This window comes from Astatotilapia calliptera, chromosome 16 (assembly GCF_900246225.1).
Source record: "Astatotilapia calliptera chromosome 16, fAstCal1.2, whole genome shotgun sequence".
Classification (NCBI taxonomy): Eukaryota; Metazoa; Chordata; class Actinopteri; order Cichliformes; family Cichlidae; genus Astatotilapia; species Astatotilapia calliptera.
Genome location: NC_039317.1, coordinates 17,655,528 through 17,674,286, shown reverse-complemented (window position 1 = coordinate 17,674,286; position 18,759 = coordinate 17,655,528). Strand labels below are relative to the sequence as shown.

Genomic DNA, 18,759 nt, shown 5'->3' with positions numbered 1-18,759 from the left:
ATATGTTTGCCATTAATGTTATCACTGGCTGGTGGCATCACAGGTGTCCCTTCACCACTAGCCAGATCTTTGGGGGGTGGTCTACCCTTATCCCGGTTAGTAATAACCAAGTCAATAGTGTCTTGTAAACATAACAACATGACCAAGCCCTCATCCTCTAGCTGTAGGAGTGTGGAGCTGTTCATATAAGCAGTGATGTACTCAATACAACCTTCCTCATCGTCCTTGTTTAGCCTTTCTGAGTCCAGTTCAGCCACCGGGTCAAGGTGAGTTGCAATGTTGTATGCTTCATCAGCCGTTAGCTGGTAGAGTTTCTTTTTGATGGACCAGCTGAGTCTTCTCCTCTCGTCGCCTGACATGACTTTTGTTGCAGCCTGGTGGCGTTACCGGTCCCACCCTCTTTAGCAACACTGTCACTTTGGGTCCAATGATCACTGGATCAGCCGGACGTGCTCCTCAGACGCCGCCGATCCTGGACGAGCCCCCAGAAATCTGTTACAGGCCCCACTATGATGGGCGCGTAGCCAGATTACGATCCTGTAAAACAGGAGAGAAAGTGAGCACAGGAGACACGCTGCCGTTCGCCTGATCAGTCTTGCCAGAATTTATTCATACAACACAAGCATATCTGCTCCACTCTTTCGTTAACTCAATTTCACAATAACTGCTCATTCCCTCACATGGCTTGTTTTCCACCAGTACATTTCAATATTAGTCCACACTACTGGCATAAAACAACAAAGGGTTTAAATGAATGAAACAAATGACAACTACACCTCTTTTCCCATAAATGAGACAAACAAAATAATTCACATCATCATGGTAGTGTCTCATCATAGAAAGGAAACTCTACTTTCAACATTACTGCACTACTTTCCTTGCCAGCATTTTTGTTGGCCGTACTCTTATTAGCGCTCTCGCTTCATATGTCCTTTTCAGACCAGTTAGATTCTAACACTGAAACAGCAAGTTTACACATGACTTCAGGCGAGCTCAGAACACTTTACACACGCGTTATACAAAACATTTGTCATGAACACAAAGCTACAAGTTTATCAGGAACTGTAAACCTAACTGGGTTGGTGCTTCTTATTATTATATGGAGTATTATACGCAGTTGCAACAGCTTGCTAGCGTTACCCAGGCATATAGCCTAGCTATAACATCTTACAGAGCTAAAGTAGCTCACATAGCGACAGTATAATACATCACATATCACAGACCCGTCTTATGTCATGAAAGTTTAAGTATCACAGTGTCCAGCTGTGTATTTCTTTATGTTTATGACCACGTTACTGACCTGTAAAACAGGAGAGAAAGTGAGCACAGGAGACACGCTGCCGTTCGCCTGGTCAGTCTTGCCAGAATGGAAAACTTACGGCAGCTATGCACCCGACTCAGTTCCCAAAGCACGCTGCTGCCCCCTACTGTCCAAAGTGTTATACACTCTCCTGGCAACAGGGAACTTACATGACATTGTGGCTTTAAATTACACCAATAAACCAGCAAAATAAAACATGCAAAATAATCTCCATATATCACGACACTTAACTCACAATTGTGACCACATTTCTGTGTGGATCACACTGGCAGTCATGGAGTTTGCAATTTTAGCCATAAAGTCATTGTCCGACTGAAAAATACATCAGTTTGTGAGCAGATGGATTATTAATTTAATATTAATGACTAATACAGTGTTAATTTTAAATTCCATTTTTATTCACACCGTTTTAGAGATTTGACTGGCACTCATTGGTATGCTCACTGGAGATTTTAACGTACAGCTCAGTTGGCAATGAAACTGTGACAATGTTTTGAAAGAGAGAAATGAAACAGATGTAGTTCTTCAATTCATCAGCTTCCTTCTTGGGGACATAACAACATGCTACTTCCTTCACAAACGCTATCATGTTGTTAACAGTTTGTTACTTCCTTATTTGACTTTAGTTAAAGAGTTTTCTTTAACTGTCTAGAGACAAAGAGCAAAAACTTCAAACAGACTAAATTGTTATAAATTCATGCTTTAAAAGACAAGCAGTATTTAACTTTACTAAATCTAAAGAAAATAAATTAATTTTTTTTTTTCAACGAATGACTGAAAGATTTTGAAGTACTGGAGCATGACAAAGGTTTTCCAGATTGTCTTTCAGGGAACAATACAATAGGAACACAATGGTAAGTCTTTTTATTTTCTCTGTTTAGTAACTTAGATTTTTACTACAAGTAAAGAGATCTGTCTTATCTTTGATTCTTTTCTAGTTGTTGTGTTTCATAGATTTACTTGACTCCAAAAACCTGGATAGTTTGGTTAATTCAATTTTGGAAGTGGCCCTTGCTTTTTTGAAAATGTGTTAGACCATTGCATTAAATTGTACATTAAAAGTGACCCAGAACTGTTTAGAAAAATGCTCCATCATGATTATGTCTGTGAAGGTTCTCAGTCATCCAGGTCATCGTAGTCAAAGGAGCTTGCAAAGAAAAGCGTCTGGACTTCTTTAAGTTACTTGAAGACGTTTCACCTCTCATCCGAGAAGCTTCTTCAGTTCTAAGGTCAAATGGTGGAGAGTCCCAGATATAAACCTAGTGGGAGTATCCCCCCACAGAGGGACAAAAGGACCCCCTGATGATCCTCTAATCGCCTGAGCCAAGGTGTGAAATTGGGTGTGGGTCCCAATCAGCCAGAGTTTCGGGTGAGCTCATTGTGAAATCTGGCCCCACCTTATCATGCGAATTCCTGAGATCAGATGGCCCAGGGTGTGAGTGGGCGTTAAGGCGTCTGGGAAGGGATCTCAAAACTGGATTATAGATCGCAGAGAGTTGGTGTCGTAAACCACCGCCTCTGTTCAAAGATGGTCGCTCACAGTGGACATAGATGGCTTCTTTCACTCCTCTTTCAAACCATCTGTCCTCTCTGTCCAAAATGTGAACATTGGCATCCTCGAAAGAGTGTCCTTTATCCTTAAGATACAGATGGACTGCTGAGTCTTGTCCTGTGGAGGTGGCTCTTCTGTGTTGTGCCATGCGCTTGTGAAGTGGCTGTTTGGTCTCTCCAATGTAGAGGTCTGGGCATTCCTCGCTGCACTGTACAGCATACACCACATTGTTAAGTCTGTGTTTTGGCGTTTTGTCTTTCGGGTGAACCAGTTTCTGTCTGAGTGTGTTGCTGGGTCTGAAATGCACCGGGATGTCATGCTTGGAGAAAACTCTCCTGAGCTTCTCTGATACACCGGCTACATAGGGGATGACAATGTTGTTGCGTCTGTCCTTCTTATCTTCCCTCGCTGGTGTCTGGTCTTCTTTTCTGTGCCTCTTTGCTGACTTTAAGAACGCCCGTTTAGGATAGCCGCACGTTTTGAGTGCTTCCTTTACATGTGTGTGTTCCTTCTTTTTTCCTTCAGGCTTAGAGGGAACATGTTCTGCCTGGTGGTGTAGGGTCCTAATTACTCCAAGTTTGTGTTCAAGAGGGTGATGGGAGTCAAACAGGAGGTACTGGTCCGTGTGTGTGGGCTTCCGGTAAACTTCGATGTTGAGTTTGCCGTTCTCTTCAATGTGCACAGTGCAGTCCAGGAACGGCAAACAGTTGTCCTTTGTGTCTTCCCTGGTGAACTTGATATTTTTATCCACAGCGTTAATGTGCGCAGTGAAGGATTCCACTTCTTCTGTCTTGATTTTGACCCAGGTGTCGTCTACATATCTGTACCAGTGGCTGGGTACTCTTCCTTTGAAAGAGCCAAGAGCCTTCCTTTCCACTTCCTCCATGTAAAGGTTGGCTACAATAGGTGACACGGGGGAGCCCATGGCACGGCCATGTTTTTGTCTGTAAAAGCCTTCGTTGTATTTGAAATATGTAGTGGTGAGGCAGAGGTCTAACAGTGTGCAAATCTGATCGGGTGTGAAGTTGGTCCTGTCCTCCAAGGAGCTGTCTTCTTTTAGTCGTTTTCTGACAGTCTCCACTGCCTGGGTATGCAAGTGAAGAGAGAGGCTACATCAAAGGACACCATGGTTTCATCTGGATCCAACACAGACTTAACAATGTGGTGTATGTGGTACAGTGCAGCGAGGAATGCCCAGACCTCTACATTGGAGAGACCAAACAACCACTTCACAAGCGCATGGCACAACACAGAAGAGCCACCTCCACAGGACAAGACTCAGCAGTCCATCTGCATCTTAAGGATAAAGGACACTCTTTCGAGGATGCCAATGTTCACATTTTGGACAGAGAGGACAGATGGTTTGAAAGACGAGTGAAAGAAGCCATCTATGTCCACTGTGAGCGACCATCTTTGAACAGAGGCGGGGGTTTACGACACCAACTCTCTGCCATCTATAATCCAGTTTTGAGATCCCTTCCCAGACGCCTTAACGCCCACTCACATCCTGGGCCATCTGACCTCAGGAATTCGCATGATAAGGTGGTGCCAGGTTTCACAATGAGCTCACCCGAAACTCTGGCTGATTGGGACCCACACCCAATTTCACACCTTGGCTCAGGCGATTAGAGGATCATCAGGGGGTCCTTTTGTCCCTCTGTGGGGGGATACTCCCACTAGGTTTATATCTGGGACTCTCCACCATTTGACCTTAGAACTGAAGAAGCTTCTCGGATGAGAGGTGAAACGTCTTCAAGTAACTTAAAGAAGTCCAGACGCTTTTCTTTGCAAGCTCCTTTGACTCCATCATGATTACTCGATCAGTAGCCTCCTTCATTTTTAAAAACAAAGTCACATATTTATTGTAAATTTTCAAAGGTAAGCTCAAACTTTTCAATAGGGTCTTTACATCTTTAGCAAGATGTAAAGACCCTATTGAAAGCATATAGCATATGGCATTTAGCATTCCATATGGAATGCTAAAGATAATTCAGCTGCAATGAAGACCTGCGACAAATTGATGAATACTTTTAGCAAAAAAAAAACTGAAACTGCTTAAAGAAAAATGAATACAACTGTAAAAATAAGTACTTTATTGATGAAGAAGTTTCACTTTGGTTTTCAAAGTTAAATTTAGCAGAAGAAAAAAAATTATTGCTTGGCAACAGACACCCAGTTTTGCTCCATGACTATGTGCTGTTCTAGTGTGGGCAGTACCTTATAATGACTGAGTAGGTAATGTTAATGAAAACAGAGTGTTGGAGAGTTGGTAGAATAACACAGGAGGTCCTGCAGCGGCCTGAGCCTATAGTAGCTTAATTAAGTGATGATTCAGGGTCAGTCCAAATAATTTTACCAAAAACAGAAGCATAAGGTTATTTCATATAAGGGATTTCATCAATTCTCCACAGATTACCAAATGCTGGATGCTGTTGTTCTGTCTCTGTTGCCATCATGAGATCCTGCCGGCTGCATGTAAACCCACCTGGATGACACGGCAGTTTCCTTGTGATGTCATATCCACCAATACCTCTGAGGTCAAATTTGACTGTAAAGGGCGTCATCTAGAGAAAGTACCAGAAGGAATAACCAGTAATGCCACGGATCTAGACTTATCTGAAAATTTTATTAAGAGTATTAAAGCTGATTCACTTTCTAATCTGCTGAAATTGACTCAGCTCAATCTCAACTTTGCAAACAAGCCCAAGAATGGTTATGGCTGCAGAAAATTGAACATTTCTGCAAATGCTTTCAAAAATCTCACAAAAATCAAGCAACTGGAACTGAGCGGCAACTGTCTGACTGAAATTCCACGCAATCTCCCCCACAGTGTGGAAAAACTTGACCTAAACATTAACAAGATTAGTTTGGATAAATTGAACAACAGTTTTATTGGCTTAAAAAACATAACAAACCTGTTACTATCTAAAAACTGCTACTTCTGGAATCCCTGTGGGAAGTCTGTTGCTATTATGGAAAAACCCTTTCAAATACTGGACAAACTGCAGGTTCTTGACTTGTCTTACAACAACTTAACACACATTCCTAAAGGACTACCCCAGTCAATTACAATTTTAGGTCTGGATTCCAACAAAATAGAGAACATATCTAAAGATGATTTCCAGGGGTTGCTAATTTTAAAAGTCCTTGATATACAAGGCAACTGTCCAAGATGTCACAATGCTCCGTACCCTTGTGTTCCTTGCCCTAACGGTTCTATTGACATACATCCTGATGCATTTCAAAGACTGACACAGCTTGAGACACTGAACCTGGGAGGAAACTCACTAAATTACCTTGATCCCTCTTGGTTTCAAAGTCTAAAGAATCTTAAAGAATTATTTGTGGCATTTAACTTTTTACAAAAAGCTGTAACTGGTAAGGACACACCAGTTAAAGCTTTCAGTTATCTTCACAGGCTAGAAAAACTTGACATGTCTTTCAATTATGCTCTCGGATTGTACCCAGAAAAATTAACACTTTCAAAAGACTTTTCACAGCTCAGGTCACTGAAAACTTTGCATTTGGAGGCTTTGGTATTCCAGAGAATTGGACCAGACACACTCACGCCGTTACGCAATCTAAAAAATTTATCTGCTTTGAATTTAGGCACTAACTTCATTATTTATAGCAACTCTACTTTATTCAGCCATTTCTCCCACTTAAAAATGATTTATCTAGCCGAAAACAGGTTATATCCCACAACAATAGAAAGTCCACCAACTCTAACCGACAGATACAACCAGAATTCAGACCTTTCTATTTCACCGTCAATAACAGCTACTCCAAAAGACTTTAGCTACGAGATATCACACAGCCTAATAAAGCAAGAGTGCTTTGACTCTGGACGAGTGCTCATCCTCAGCTCAAATAATCTGTTCTTCATTTCTCCAAAGCTATTTGAGGGATATGGAAATATTTCATGTCTCAACCTCTCAGGAAATGGATTTTCACAGGCACTTAATGGCACAGAATTCAAGATGTTGCCTAATCTGACATATCTGGATTTATCTTTCAATAAGGTCGATATGGCCTATAACAACGCCTTCAAAGAACTAAAGAAATTACAAGTACTAGACCTCAGTTACAATCCACACTACTTTAAAGCATTTGGGGTAACGCTCAATTTAAATTTTACACAAAATCTACCTGTGCTAAGAGTCCTTAATATGAGTCATAATGAGATTTCCACACTGACAACAAAAGAAATGTATAGCAAATCATTAGCAGAACTTATATTTACACACAATAATTTAGGGAAACTTTGGAAAGACAGGGATAGCACATACAAGAAACTTTTCACTAATCTTTCTAATTTGACAATTTTAGATATATCCTTTAATGGCATTGCAAAGATTCCAGAAGATGTTTATGAATATTTGCCACGTAACCTCACCACACTGCGCATAAGTCATAACTGCCTCAGCGATTTTAGCTGGGACAAACTGCCTTTCCACCAACTACAGAGTTTAGACCTGAGCTACAATCATCTGTCTACTTTAACAACTATTAACTCAAACATCACACAAACTCTGACTTTCCTTGACCTGAGTCATAATCACATTTCCCAAGTGCACAATGGTTTTTTACAGAGTTTGAAAAGCCTCAGGACTCTCAGCCTTAGAAACAACAAACTTACTATTGTCAATCGAACTACCTTCAAATCAGGACCTGAATTTCAGACTTTGTTCCTACAAGGAAATCCATTTGAGTGTACTTGTGATTCCATAGACTTTATTTTATGGATTGAACAGAGTGATGTAAAGATCCCAAGACTCACCACTCAGGTGACATGTAACACACCAGTGAACCAGAGGAACAAAATACTGATACGTTTTAACATTAGTCAGTGTGTAAATGCGGAACAGGCAAAGCAGATCTACGCTCTAACAACTTCTATCATTATTCTTTTCATGATTGTTTCAACAGTTGCTCACTTATTTTACTGGGATGCTTCCTATGTCCTACACTATATGAAAGCTAAGCTGAAAGGGTACAGATCCTTGAACTCGCCAGATACTATTTATGATGTCTTTGTGACATATGATACAAAAGACCCACACGTCTCTGAGTGGGTGATGAGCAATCTGCGGGTGCAACTGGAGGAAGAGGGAGACAAGATACATCCACTGTGTCTGGAAGAGAGGGACTGGCCCCCAGGAGTCCCACTGGTGGACAACCTCACCCAGAGCATCCAGTACAGTCGCAAGACTCTGTTTGTCTTAACAAAGGGCTACGTTAAGACCGGTGCTTTCAAGCTAGCAATGTATCTGGCCCACCAAAGACTGCTGGATGAAAATGTGGATGTGATAGTACTGCTAATGCTGGAGCCTGTCCTGCAGCATTCTCACTTTCTGCGCTTGAGGAAGCGACTGTGCGAGAGCAGTGTTGTAGAGTGGCCGCGAACAGCAGCCGCAGAGCCCTGGTTTTGGCAAAACCTGAGAACTGTCATAAGAGTAGATAATCAAGTGATGTACAACAAGACCTATTCAAAATATTTCACCACCAAATGAAGAAGTATAATAACATGAGCTTGTTATATAACCAGTGCTTTTATATATCATTTCTTGTTTGGTCTTTTTAAAGTGTTTCTTCTTTGACTGAACTGTTTTTAAGAACTAATTTTCTTATAGTTGTTGAGTTATTGACTTATTCAAAATGCTTCACCACTAAGTGAAGAAGGATAATCATCACTTATCTGCCTGGGACTGATTTGTAATTCCAGTCTGCAGACAATAACATGGTCCTGCTTTAAAATCACTGTTCTTTAGAGCAATGCTTATTTGGTTCTTTTAAACGATTTCTTCTTTGTCTGAATCTAATAAGAAAACAATAAAAAACTAATTTTCTTATATTTGCTGAGAAAGCATAATAAATCTTGTGTAATCTGTCTGCAGTGCATTAATAAAAAAATAAAATAAAATAAAATGTGTGGCATTTTGCAGATGTAGATTTTATACTCTAGTCTCTGGTTTCTATGTTAGAAAACATCTGTGCTGAGTGACACCAGTACCAGGTTTAACAGTTAACAAAAGAGAAATCTAGTACAAAAGTGACAGATCCTAAATTGCAGTCCATTATTAAAAATCCATATCGACACAGTATGTGTAATATAACTTGCATGCTTTCATCTGTTATTTCACATTTGGAAATTTTTGAGATTGTCCGTAAGGTGGTGCAAGTGACACAGTTTTAATACAGTGCATTTTGCAAATTAGCCCTAAATTCAGTGTCCCACTCAAAAATAAATCAGTGTGTGAGGCCATATATTACTAATGTCATATTAATGTCTAAGAAATATGTCATTTTTAAACTCCATATTACTTCACATAATCTGAAGAACTGACTGGCACTATGCACTGTTGCTGTGTTTACTGGCATTCCAGTGTTCATCTTGGCTGACAAATAAACTGGCATTTTTGAAGGAGGGAAATGAAAAAGATGCAGTTCTTCAATTAACGGGCTACTTCCCTCACACAGCTTATCATGTAGTTTTAATAGGGTGTTTCTTTTTTATTTGTCTTGAAGGGAACAAACAGGGTCATCTGTAACAAAATCATTAATAAAAGACAAGAAACTTTCAAGTCTTACAATTGAGAAAAAAAATTGAAGCACACTAGCATAATTTTGCAAATTGTCATTCAGGGATCAATATAGTGGAGAAAAAATGGTGAGTTTTATTTTGTTTCTGTTCTTTATATTTACTTACATTTTTACATTTTATTAAATTTCTGATTACCTTTATATGCTATAATTTCTTTTATCTGTATTATTTTTGATTATTTTTCTAGTTTCAGGATTTTGGTGACAAAATGTTTCATAGATTTATTTGATTCTAAAAACCTGTACAGTTGACTTAATTTACTTTGGAAATGGCCTTTGGTATTTGGGTTTTTTTGGTATTTGGTATTTGTTGGCCAATTACATTAAAATGTACATTAAAAATTACTCACAAATTACACAAACTGTTCAGTAATTTTAATATTTAATATTTTTCCCAAGTGTGACAAAAAACAGGAACAGTCTTTCCAGCTACAATTTGATTTACGATTTATTGGCACCTGCTGGGTAGAAGTGATGCCATACTTACATACAATTTTCTTCAAGCTTACTTTGTAACATCAATGGGCCTCATTCACTTACACTATATATCCACAAATCTTTTATTCCACTGTATTTTTTGTGATTAAACCTGTTTGCACTTGAACAGCTTTAAAACTGCCCAACAGCAAGCGTTCAAACAAATGAGTTGTTGTTTTCTTTTGGCCATCCAGATCTCCAAATCATCATGAGCCAAAAAAGAAATGCCTTTTATCACAGTTAAATAAATAACAATTAAAAATAAACTGCATATAATGAATGTGGAATGCGAGTCGGCTTCATATTTTATTTCAAACAAATACTATAATATATAATAGGCATCTTATTTTATCTTATCAATATGTTTTCTCTCAAAACATCTCTGTAGTTCTTGGATGTCATGACTTACAGTCTAATTGGGCCAAGAACATCTTTTGCTGCAGTGAGTGTATAATCTGGGGCTCACAGATCAAAATATTAGTCTGAACCTTGAAGTAATTTAGAAAGGCACAAACTCAACAAAATTAGAGCAAGAACCCAAACAAGCAGACAAGACTCTATGACCAAGGACTAGGTAAAGGAGGGAGGGTAAACTAGGCTAAAGAAGCAGCAGCCATTTGCTGCTACTGTACTGCTTGAGGGCTGAGTGGAAGGGAGAAATATGGAGAGGCCACAAAACAACAAACAGGACAAGAGAAAATACTGAGAAAGAGTAGAGACAAACTTTATGCATGCAGAAATGCAAGGCTAATAAATAAATGGGAAGTGAAAACAATGTAATCAAGGAGAAGCGCTAGTATGGCACGAGGGGTCCTGGAGTAGCTTAACTGATTCAGGGTCAGTCCAAATAATATGACCAAAAACAAAAGCTTTAAATTATTTCAGTTAACTGATTTCATCAATTTTTCACAGATTACCAAATGCTGGATGCTGTTGTTCTGTCTGTGTTGCCATGATGAGGTCCAGCTGGCTGCACATAAACCCTTCTGGATGACACGGCAGTTTCCTTGTGATGTCATATCCAACAATGCTTCAAATACGGTCAAATTTGACTGTAAAGGCCGCCATCTAGAGGAAGTACCAAAAGGTATAACTACTAATGCCACTGATCTAGACTTGTCAGAAAATGTCATTAGGAGTATTAAAGCTGATTCACTCTCTAATCTGCTGAATCTGGCACATCTGAATCTCAACTGGGCAAACAACACCAAGACTGATTATGGATGCCGAGCACTGAAGATCGCTGAAAATGCTTTCAAAAATCTGACAAAACTGAAGCAACTACGACTGAGCGGCAACTGTCTGACTGAAATTCCACGCAATCTCCCCCACAGTGTGGAAAGACTTGAGCTAAACATTAACAAAGTTAACATGGATAAACTGAACAATAGCTTTATTGGCTTGCAAAACATGAAAATGCTGTTGTTATCTAAAAACTGCTACTTCCGCAACCCTTGTGGGAAGTCTGTCGCTATCAGCGAAAACACTTTTGCACTACTGAAAAAACTGAAATACCTGGACTTGTCTTATAACAACTTAACCCATGTTCCTAAAGGACTACCCCAGTCAATTACAATCTTACGTCTGGATACCAACAAAATAGAGAACATATATAAAGATGATTTTCAAGGGTTAGAAAATGTCAAATTCCTTGATATACAAGGCAACTGTCCAAGATGTCACAATGCTCCGTACCCTTGTGTTCCTTGCCCTAACGGTTCTATTGACATACATCCTGATGCATTTCAAAGACTGACACAGCTGGAGACACTGAACCTGGGAGGAAACTCACTAAATTACCTTGATCCCTCTTGGTTTCAAACGCTAACGAATCTTACACAATTGTTTCTGGAATTTAACTTTTTACAAAAAGCCGTAACTGGTGAGGACACATCGGTTAAAGCTTTCAGTTATCTTCACAGGCTAGAAAAACTTGACCTGTCTTTCAATTATGCTATCGGATTGTACCCAGAAAAATTAACACTTTCAAAAGACTTTTCACAGCTCAGGTCACTGAAAAGTTTGCATTTGAATGCTTTGGTATTCCAAAGTATTGGACCAGACACACTCACACCTCTGTACAATCTGAAAAATCTGTCTCATTTGTACTTAAGCACTAACTTCATTATTCACTCTGACCCTACCGTGTTCAGCAAGCTTTCCCACTTAAGAATGATATATCTCGGAGAAAACAGGTTATATCCCACTACAGTAGAAAGTCTACCAACTCTAAGAGACAGAAATAATGAGAATTCAGAAGTTTCTATGTCACCATTCGTAAAACTCACTCCAAAAGACTCAATTTATGAAGTACTACACAGGAATACAAAGCAAGAATGCGCCAATTCTGGACGAGTGCTCATCCTCAGCTCAAATAATCTGTTCTTCATTTCTCCAAAGCAGTTTGTGGGCTATGGAAATATTTCATGTCTCAACCTCTCCAGAAATGGATTTTCACAGGCACTTAATGGCACAGAGTTCAAGATGTTGCCTAATCTGACATATCTGGACTTATCCTTCAATAGGGTTGATCTGGCCTATAACAACGCCTTCAAAGAACTAAAGAAATTACAAGTACTAGACCTCAGTTACAATTCACACTACTTTGAAGCATTTGGGGTAACGCTTAATTTAAATTTTACACAAAATCTACCTGTGCTAAGAGTCCTTAATATGAGTCACAATGAGATTTCCACACTGACAACAAAAGAGATGTATAGCAAATCATTAGCAGAACTTATATTTGCACAAAATCATCTAGGGAAACTTTGGAAAGACAGGGATAGCTCATACAAGAAACTTTTCACTAATCTCTCTAATTTGACAATTTTAGATATATCCTTTAATGGCATTGCAAAGATTCCAGATGATGTTTATGAATATTTGCCACATAACCTCACCACACTGCGCATAAGTCATAACTCACTCAGTGATGTTAATTGGGACAAACTGCCTTTCCATCAACTTCAAATTTTGGACCTAAGTTACAATTCTCTGTCTACTTTAACAACTATTAACTCAAACATCACACAAACTTTGACTGTCCTTGACCTGAGTCATAATCACATTTTCCATGCAGACAATTGTTTTTTAAAGAGTCTAAAAAGCCTCACGACTCTAAGCCTGAGTAACAACAAATTGACTATTGTCAATGAAACTACCTTCAAATCAGGACCTGCAAACCTGACTCTGTTCCTACAAGGAAATCCATTTGAGTGTACTTGTGATTCCATAGACTTTATTTTATGGATTGAACAGAATGATGTAAAGATCCCAAGACTGACCACTCAGGTGACATGTAACACACCAGTGAACTTAAAGGGACAAGGATTGATACATTTTAGCATTCATCAGTGTATAAATCCCAGTCAGGCATTTCAGATCTACACTCTAACAACTTCTATCATTATTCTTTTCATGGTTGTTTCAACAGTTGCTCACTTATTTTACTGGGATGCTTCCTATGTCCTACACTATATGAAAGCTAAGCTGAAAGGGTACAGATCCTTGAACTCGCCAGATACTATTTATGATGTCTTTGTGACATATGATACAAAAGACCCACACGTCTCTGAATGGGTGATGAGCAATCTGCGGGTGCAACTGGAGGAAGAGGGAGACAAGATACATCCACTGTGTCTGGAAGAGAGGGACTGGCCCCCAGGAGTCCCACTGGTGGACAACCTCACCCAGAGCATCCAGTACAGTCGCAAGACTCTGTTTGTCTTAACAAAGGGCTACGTTAAGACCGGTGCTTTCAAGCTAGCAATGTATCTGGCCCACCAAAGACTGCTGGATGAAAATGTGGATGTGATAGTACTGCTAATGCTGGAGCCTGTCCTGCAGCATTCTCACTTTCTGCGCTTGAGGAAGCGACTGTGCGAGAGCAGTGTTGTAGAGTGGCCGCGTACAGCAGCCGCAGAGCCCTGGTTTTGGCAAAACCTGCAAAGTGTCATAAGAGTAGATAATCAAGTGATGTACAACAAGACCTATTCAAAATACTTCACCACCAAGTGAAGAAGGTCTTGTTTTAAAACTATTGATTTATGCATCATTGCTTGCTTGGTTCTTTTAAAACTTCTCTCGACTTATAAACAAAGAAACTACAAAACTTATTTGCTAATAATTGCTGAGAGAGCACAGCCTACCGAATATTTGTAAATGTGAAACTGTTATGTGCTGTATATTATCAAATAAAGCCTTTTCAAAATGTGTTCCATTTTGTGGATGTAAATTTTGGCAGACTACCATCTGGTTTTTGTATAAGAAAATAAATATTTTATGGGTTACAAGTTGAACTTATGCACAGCCTACTCTTTCATTTGGGTTTTTACTGACATTTTAGGACTTAGTAATTACTGTTTAGGGGGAAAAAACAACAACAAAAATACAAATTCTTGAAGCCAGGGAATCTGCTACACCACGTTTGGTTAGTACCTACTTTGTCCATACGGTGTCACCACTGATTCAGTTTTAATGGGAGTGCCGTTTGCAAATAAACCCTCAAGTCATTGTTCCACTAACTGTCGGCTACATTTATTTTTCCTTACAAGAGCAAACAAGGCGCTGTAGTGATGCAGACACCTTTTGTAGAGTTCGGAGAAAATCAATAAACGACGTTAATTAAGCTAATGGCACACAGCTGTTGCTAATGGCCACTCGATTTGAATGAATGTTCTGAGGTGTTTGTTTGTTTTTTGTTTTTTTTACTTGCGCTATGGTTTCGGGATATCAGCGTTTGTTTTCAAGACTATATATAAGATTAAAAAATGTTCACTTTTTCTTTTTTTTATCGTTTGTATCGAAGCAGCCTTGTCGTGACGTCAGAGGCTCATTTGCATACGGTATTGTATTTATTGTGTGATTGAGGCTGACGTTAGCACTCTGCTCCTGCAACAACCGGACGCGCAGCCTGTGATTTCTCTGAGTCGTGCTCTTGTAAGTAAGTTCCTCTTTTTTTTGTTTTTTGTTTCTTGTTAAAGTTGACCGGCGCTCAACTTTAGCTTGATGTGCCCTTATTTCCTCTGGTTTCAGTTTCTTGGCTCAATGACTACATCATGACGTTTAACAAAGTAAAAGTGTAAATGACCTAAGCTGCGGAATTTATGAGCATACTGCTTTGTGGGGGTTTTTTTTATTATTATTTTAAACACGAATTTGTAGAACGCCTGTTTAAAATTAAAGTTCACTGTGGAGTGCATTCGGCGTAGCAGCATCCGTACTTGAAAGTGTTGTGTGCATCGAGATCGCTAGCGACTGTATGAGTCCGGGTGGGGGGGGGCGGTATTCAAATTCTCAATGCCTTGAAATTTAACTGTCTGACTACACATGCTCGGGTGTGCTGATTAGCCTAATAAGAAGGGTCTCTTTGTTTTAGAACCTTCTGCAAACATGTCTGACAAGCCTGACGTCACTGAGGTTACAACCTTTGACAAGACCAAGCTGAAGAAGACCGAGACTCAAGAGAAAAACCCACTGCCAACCAAAGAAGGTAGGTACTACACCGTCTGACTTTAATCCAGAGCATGTCTGCTATGCTGGAACTCTGAGACCCTAACCTTCTACCTCCTGTTGCAGTCATCGAACAGGAGAAGGCAGAGTCATCATGAAGACCAGGCCTCCTACGTGCTGTACATTTGACAAGCTTCGTCTCTATCAAAATGCATTTCAAGTTTCATAACCTACTTGAGAAATGGCTGTACAACTCACACTATTCACTTGGCTTGATGACCCTCTGTACAGTATGGCAGTGTGGCTTTATGTCACCTTTAGGATCTGGTCATCTGTGTGCATCAATGAGCAGGGGGGAAACAACTGACAAATCTGCACTTGGCAATTTGTAGCCCTACTCCGGTCACCTGTAATGCTCACAAGCAAGCTGTTGTAAAACCTGAAATGCGCAAGATTTGTTTAATATGCACAATAAAAAAAAATGTAAATTTCACGTGCATGTGGTGTTTTGGTTTTTTGGGGGGGGTGGCGGTGTAACTTTTGCTCAGCCTTGGGAGCTAACATTGAATGCCCTTTTATCCTGAGCAGGTTTGACTGGATGGAGGCTCTCTATAGGCGTTTCAGCTTGTCTGCTAGCTAAACTGAATCTGTACCAACAGTTGGAACTAAAGCTTGATCAGCCGGTTCCTTTTGAGCACCGGTCCAACAGAAGCTGGTAATATATTGGCTCTGTCTCTTTTTTTATTTATTTTTTAAAATTTAATTGTGCATCTTAAGCACTGCAGAAATTGTATGTCATCCCAGTGGGCTTCAAAAACACAACTTTACAATGCAGAACTTTTCGGAAGCCTTCGTCAACATCCAAAAAAGCCAGTTATTCAACCTTGTGGTCTGTAAAGGTGTTGTGCAAAACATTGCTGCCCTATCTGCCACAATTGTACTCAAGACTAGTCCTACATAGTTCACTTTTTTGGTTTTTCTACCTTGCAGCTGCACTAGGCCCCTGTGTTAAAGTATGCAATAACGCATCCAAAGCCACTAGCTGATGGACTAGTTCCTTTAAAATGCCAGTTTGGAATAAGAGCCATGGCTCTCTATTTTGTGACATGCAATTGAAACTGTCCAGTTATTTACACCTGCAGATGCAAAACTCTAAACTTGTAGGTCCAGTTACTAATCTCTACCTTGCAAGAGAAGTTTAATACCGGTCTGTGCGAAATGGGTGTTTGAAATGAAGCTGCTGCGCCTTGAGGTGCACATGAAAAAGAAAGCTTTAGGATCTAACAAATTCTACATTTAGCTGGAAACCATATTCAAGAACCCTTAATCATGGTGACGGTGTTTAATGTGTTAAACCACAGTACTGGTGCGGCAGGTGTATTTGGAGATTGTCACCTCCAAAAAATGTAAAGGGTTTTTTTTTTTGTTTTTGTTTTTGTTTTTTTTCTCAAATTAACTGAACTAAAACAAAAAGGAACTAATTATGCTGTTTACACACATCAGTTGTCTCTTATGTTTGGAATATGGTTACCACTATGCCAATGTGTCTACAGACCATAACAGCTGTGCTGAAACAACAATAGGCTTTGCTGGGGGATTGGCACAAGTTCATCCTCTTTCCCATAAGGCCATATTCAGGCTACATTTGTTTTTAATAAGGGAACAGGACATGTTAGTTTATTTTGTATTTGCTGTTTTTAAGGAGCTCATGTAGACATTTGTGATGCCAGGCCCTCCTCTTCACCATCTACCATCTGTATGTGCAGTCTGGTCTGACAAGAACTCTGTGTCCTATAATAGTGTGTACTGTGAGACAGACCATATAGAATTTATGGATTTCAAGACAATACTCTGTCACTGGACTGTTTCATGTTTTTCTTTTTTTAAACTTTCTTAGACAGACAAAAGTACTTTATAGCGATAAATTGTAAGGGTTTAGCACTAGATCGAATGTTGGAAAAATACAAAATGTGTCCGTTTAATAAGGAAAGCACCATATTTATGCGATAAAAATCTAAGTCTTTCTATATTTTTACTAATTCTGCCTTTATGGTTCTGGTTTCCATGACGGTGTCTGACAAGTTGAGACCTGACGAAGTCTTTGAAAAGGAATGCAAGTGACATGAAATGGCTGATTGAGTTGAACTTGGCGTAAGAGACCAAACTGCCATCTGCCACTGTTGTGATGGACACCCTCTGAAATGGCTGTGACTCAGGGGTAACTGACAAAGAACACAGATATCCCTGAGACTGCTTATAGCTGCATACTGTACATAATGTGCTAGGAGGATGAGACCACTCTGACAGTGTTCCTGCTCCAGTAGCTGTATTGTACAGTGCCAACGACTGTATTGTACTGTTGGACTGAGTGGATATGAATAACTCGACAAAAGATATGCAGGATTGTACAGAATACACAAAAAATAAGCACATCTTGCCCTTGTCTCATATAGCTGGAAAACATAGTATCATGAAAGGGAAAAAAAAATCTGTTTTATAAAGATCACATTTTTTTTCCTATTTTATTATGAACTGTGAAGTCTACTTTCAGACAAATATGTTGTATTTATGCTTATTTTACAACTAAGCAGCCAATTCCATTATCAGTGCAGTCAGAGTTGAATGACTTTATTTTTGTGTGTAACTGATGCACACATTTGTCTCAAATGATTCCTTTGATACATTTTAAGAGACGCAGTGTATGCTGCTGTCCTTTGTAAGTCTATATAGGCTGATGAACCTCGAAGTAATGGCATGGGAATAATCACACCTCAGACAGTTACTAAACAATGAGACATCACAAGGGAAATAAAGCAAACCCCATGAAATCATTTTACTTGTCTGAACAGTGGACTGGTTTAATTTTTGGAATTTAGGCAAAGCACTTAGCTTTTACTTTAAAAAATATTTTTCAGTGAATATATAATATTAAAACCAATGTAACACAAAAACAACACAAATAATGAACACCCCTTATTTGTATCACTTAGGGAATTATCACCTAGGTCCCATTGTGTTTTTAAGAGGAAATGCTAAAATAGTGAAACAAGCCTGTTCCTATAAGTTTTATTTTTACATTCAGGAGGAAGTGACAGAATTTCAGCTGTATGGTGAGACTTGTTTCTGTGTTTCTGCTGCTCACAAAAAAACCAGTCAGGTTTAAGACTGAACTTCTACTTTTCTCTGTGTTTCCATGGCAGCAGATGAGATTTTCCACTGTGGATCAAACAGTGTTGTTCAAAGCTCTAAATCTATTCAATTCTCAAGAGGAACTAATTTTTGAAAAGTATTGCTTGATCAGTGCAAGCAATTGTGATTTCAGGAATTATCTTGTTCATGTATGATGGTTTTGCTC

General features: G+C 39.3%; 2 protein-coding genes across 5 annotated transcripts; both read left to right on the top strand.

The window, feature by feature from the left end:
• Window positions 1–1,952: 1,952 nt before the first annotated feature.
• LOC113008045 (toll-like receptor 8) lies at window positions 1,953–14,244 on the top strand. Of its 2 annotated transcripts, none has more exons than XM_026145173.1 (2): window positions 1,953–2,175; window positions 10,866–14,244. In XM_026145173.1, the coding sequence occupies exons 1-2, from the start codon at window positions 2,173–2,175 to the stop codon at window positions 13,968–13,970; spliced, it is 3,108 nt and encodes a 1,035-aa protein (XP_026000958.1). In that variant the 5' UTR covers window positions 1,953–2,172; the 3' UTR covers window positions 13,971–14,244. The 2 variants fall into 2 exon arrangements, with proteins under 2 accessions (XP_026000958.1, XP_026000959.1); XM_026145174.1 differs by lacking the exon at window positions 10,866–14,244 and adding an exon at window positions 5,285–8,616.
• Window positions 14,245–14,818: 574 nt separating this feature from the next.
• Window positions 14,819–15,897, top strand: tmsb4x (thymosin beta 4 X-linked). Of its 3 annotated transcripts, none has more exons than XM_026145178.1 (3): window positions 14,819–14,876; window positions 15,331–15,444; window positions 15,531–15,897. In XM_026145178.1, exons 2-3 carry the CDS (start codon window positions 15,345–15,347, stop codon window positions 15,560–15,562), a joined length of 132 nt encoding a protein of 43 aa, XP_026000963.1. In that variant the 5' UTR covers window positions 14,819–14,876; window positions 15,331–15,344; the 3' UTR covers window positions 15,563–15,897. The 3 variants fall into 3 exon arrangements, with proteins under 3 accessions (XP_026000963.1, XP_026000960.1, XP_026000961.1); XM_026145175.1 differs by having other exon boundaries at window positions 14,819–14,891; XM_026145176.1 differs by having other exon boundaries at window positions 14,832–14,895.
• The last annotated feature ends 2,862 nt before the right edge of the window (window positions 15,898–18,759 follow it).

Excerpts from the sequence above, each read along its gene's own strand:
- tmsb4x (XM_026145178.1), top strand. The coding sequence starts at position 15,345 with ATGTCTGACAAGCCTGACGTCACTGAGGTTACAACCTTTGACAAGACC. Across the intron at positions 15,445-15,530 it reads CCCACTGCCAACCAAAGAAG|TCATCGAACAGGAGAAGGCA; the intron begins GTAGGTACTACA and ends CTCCTGTTGCAG.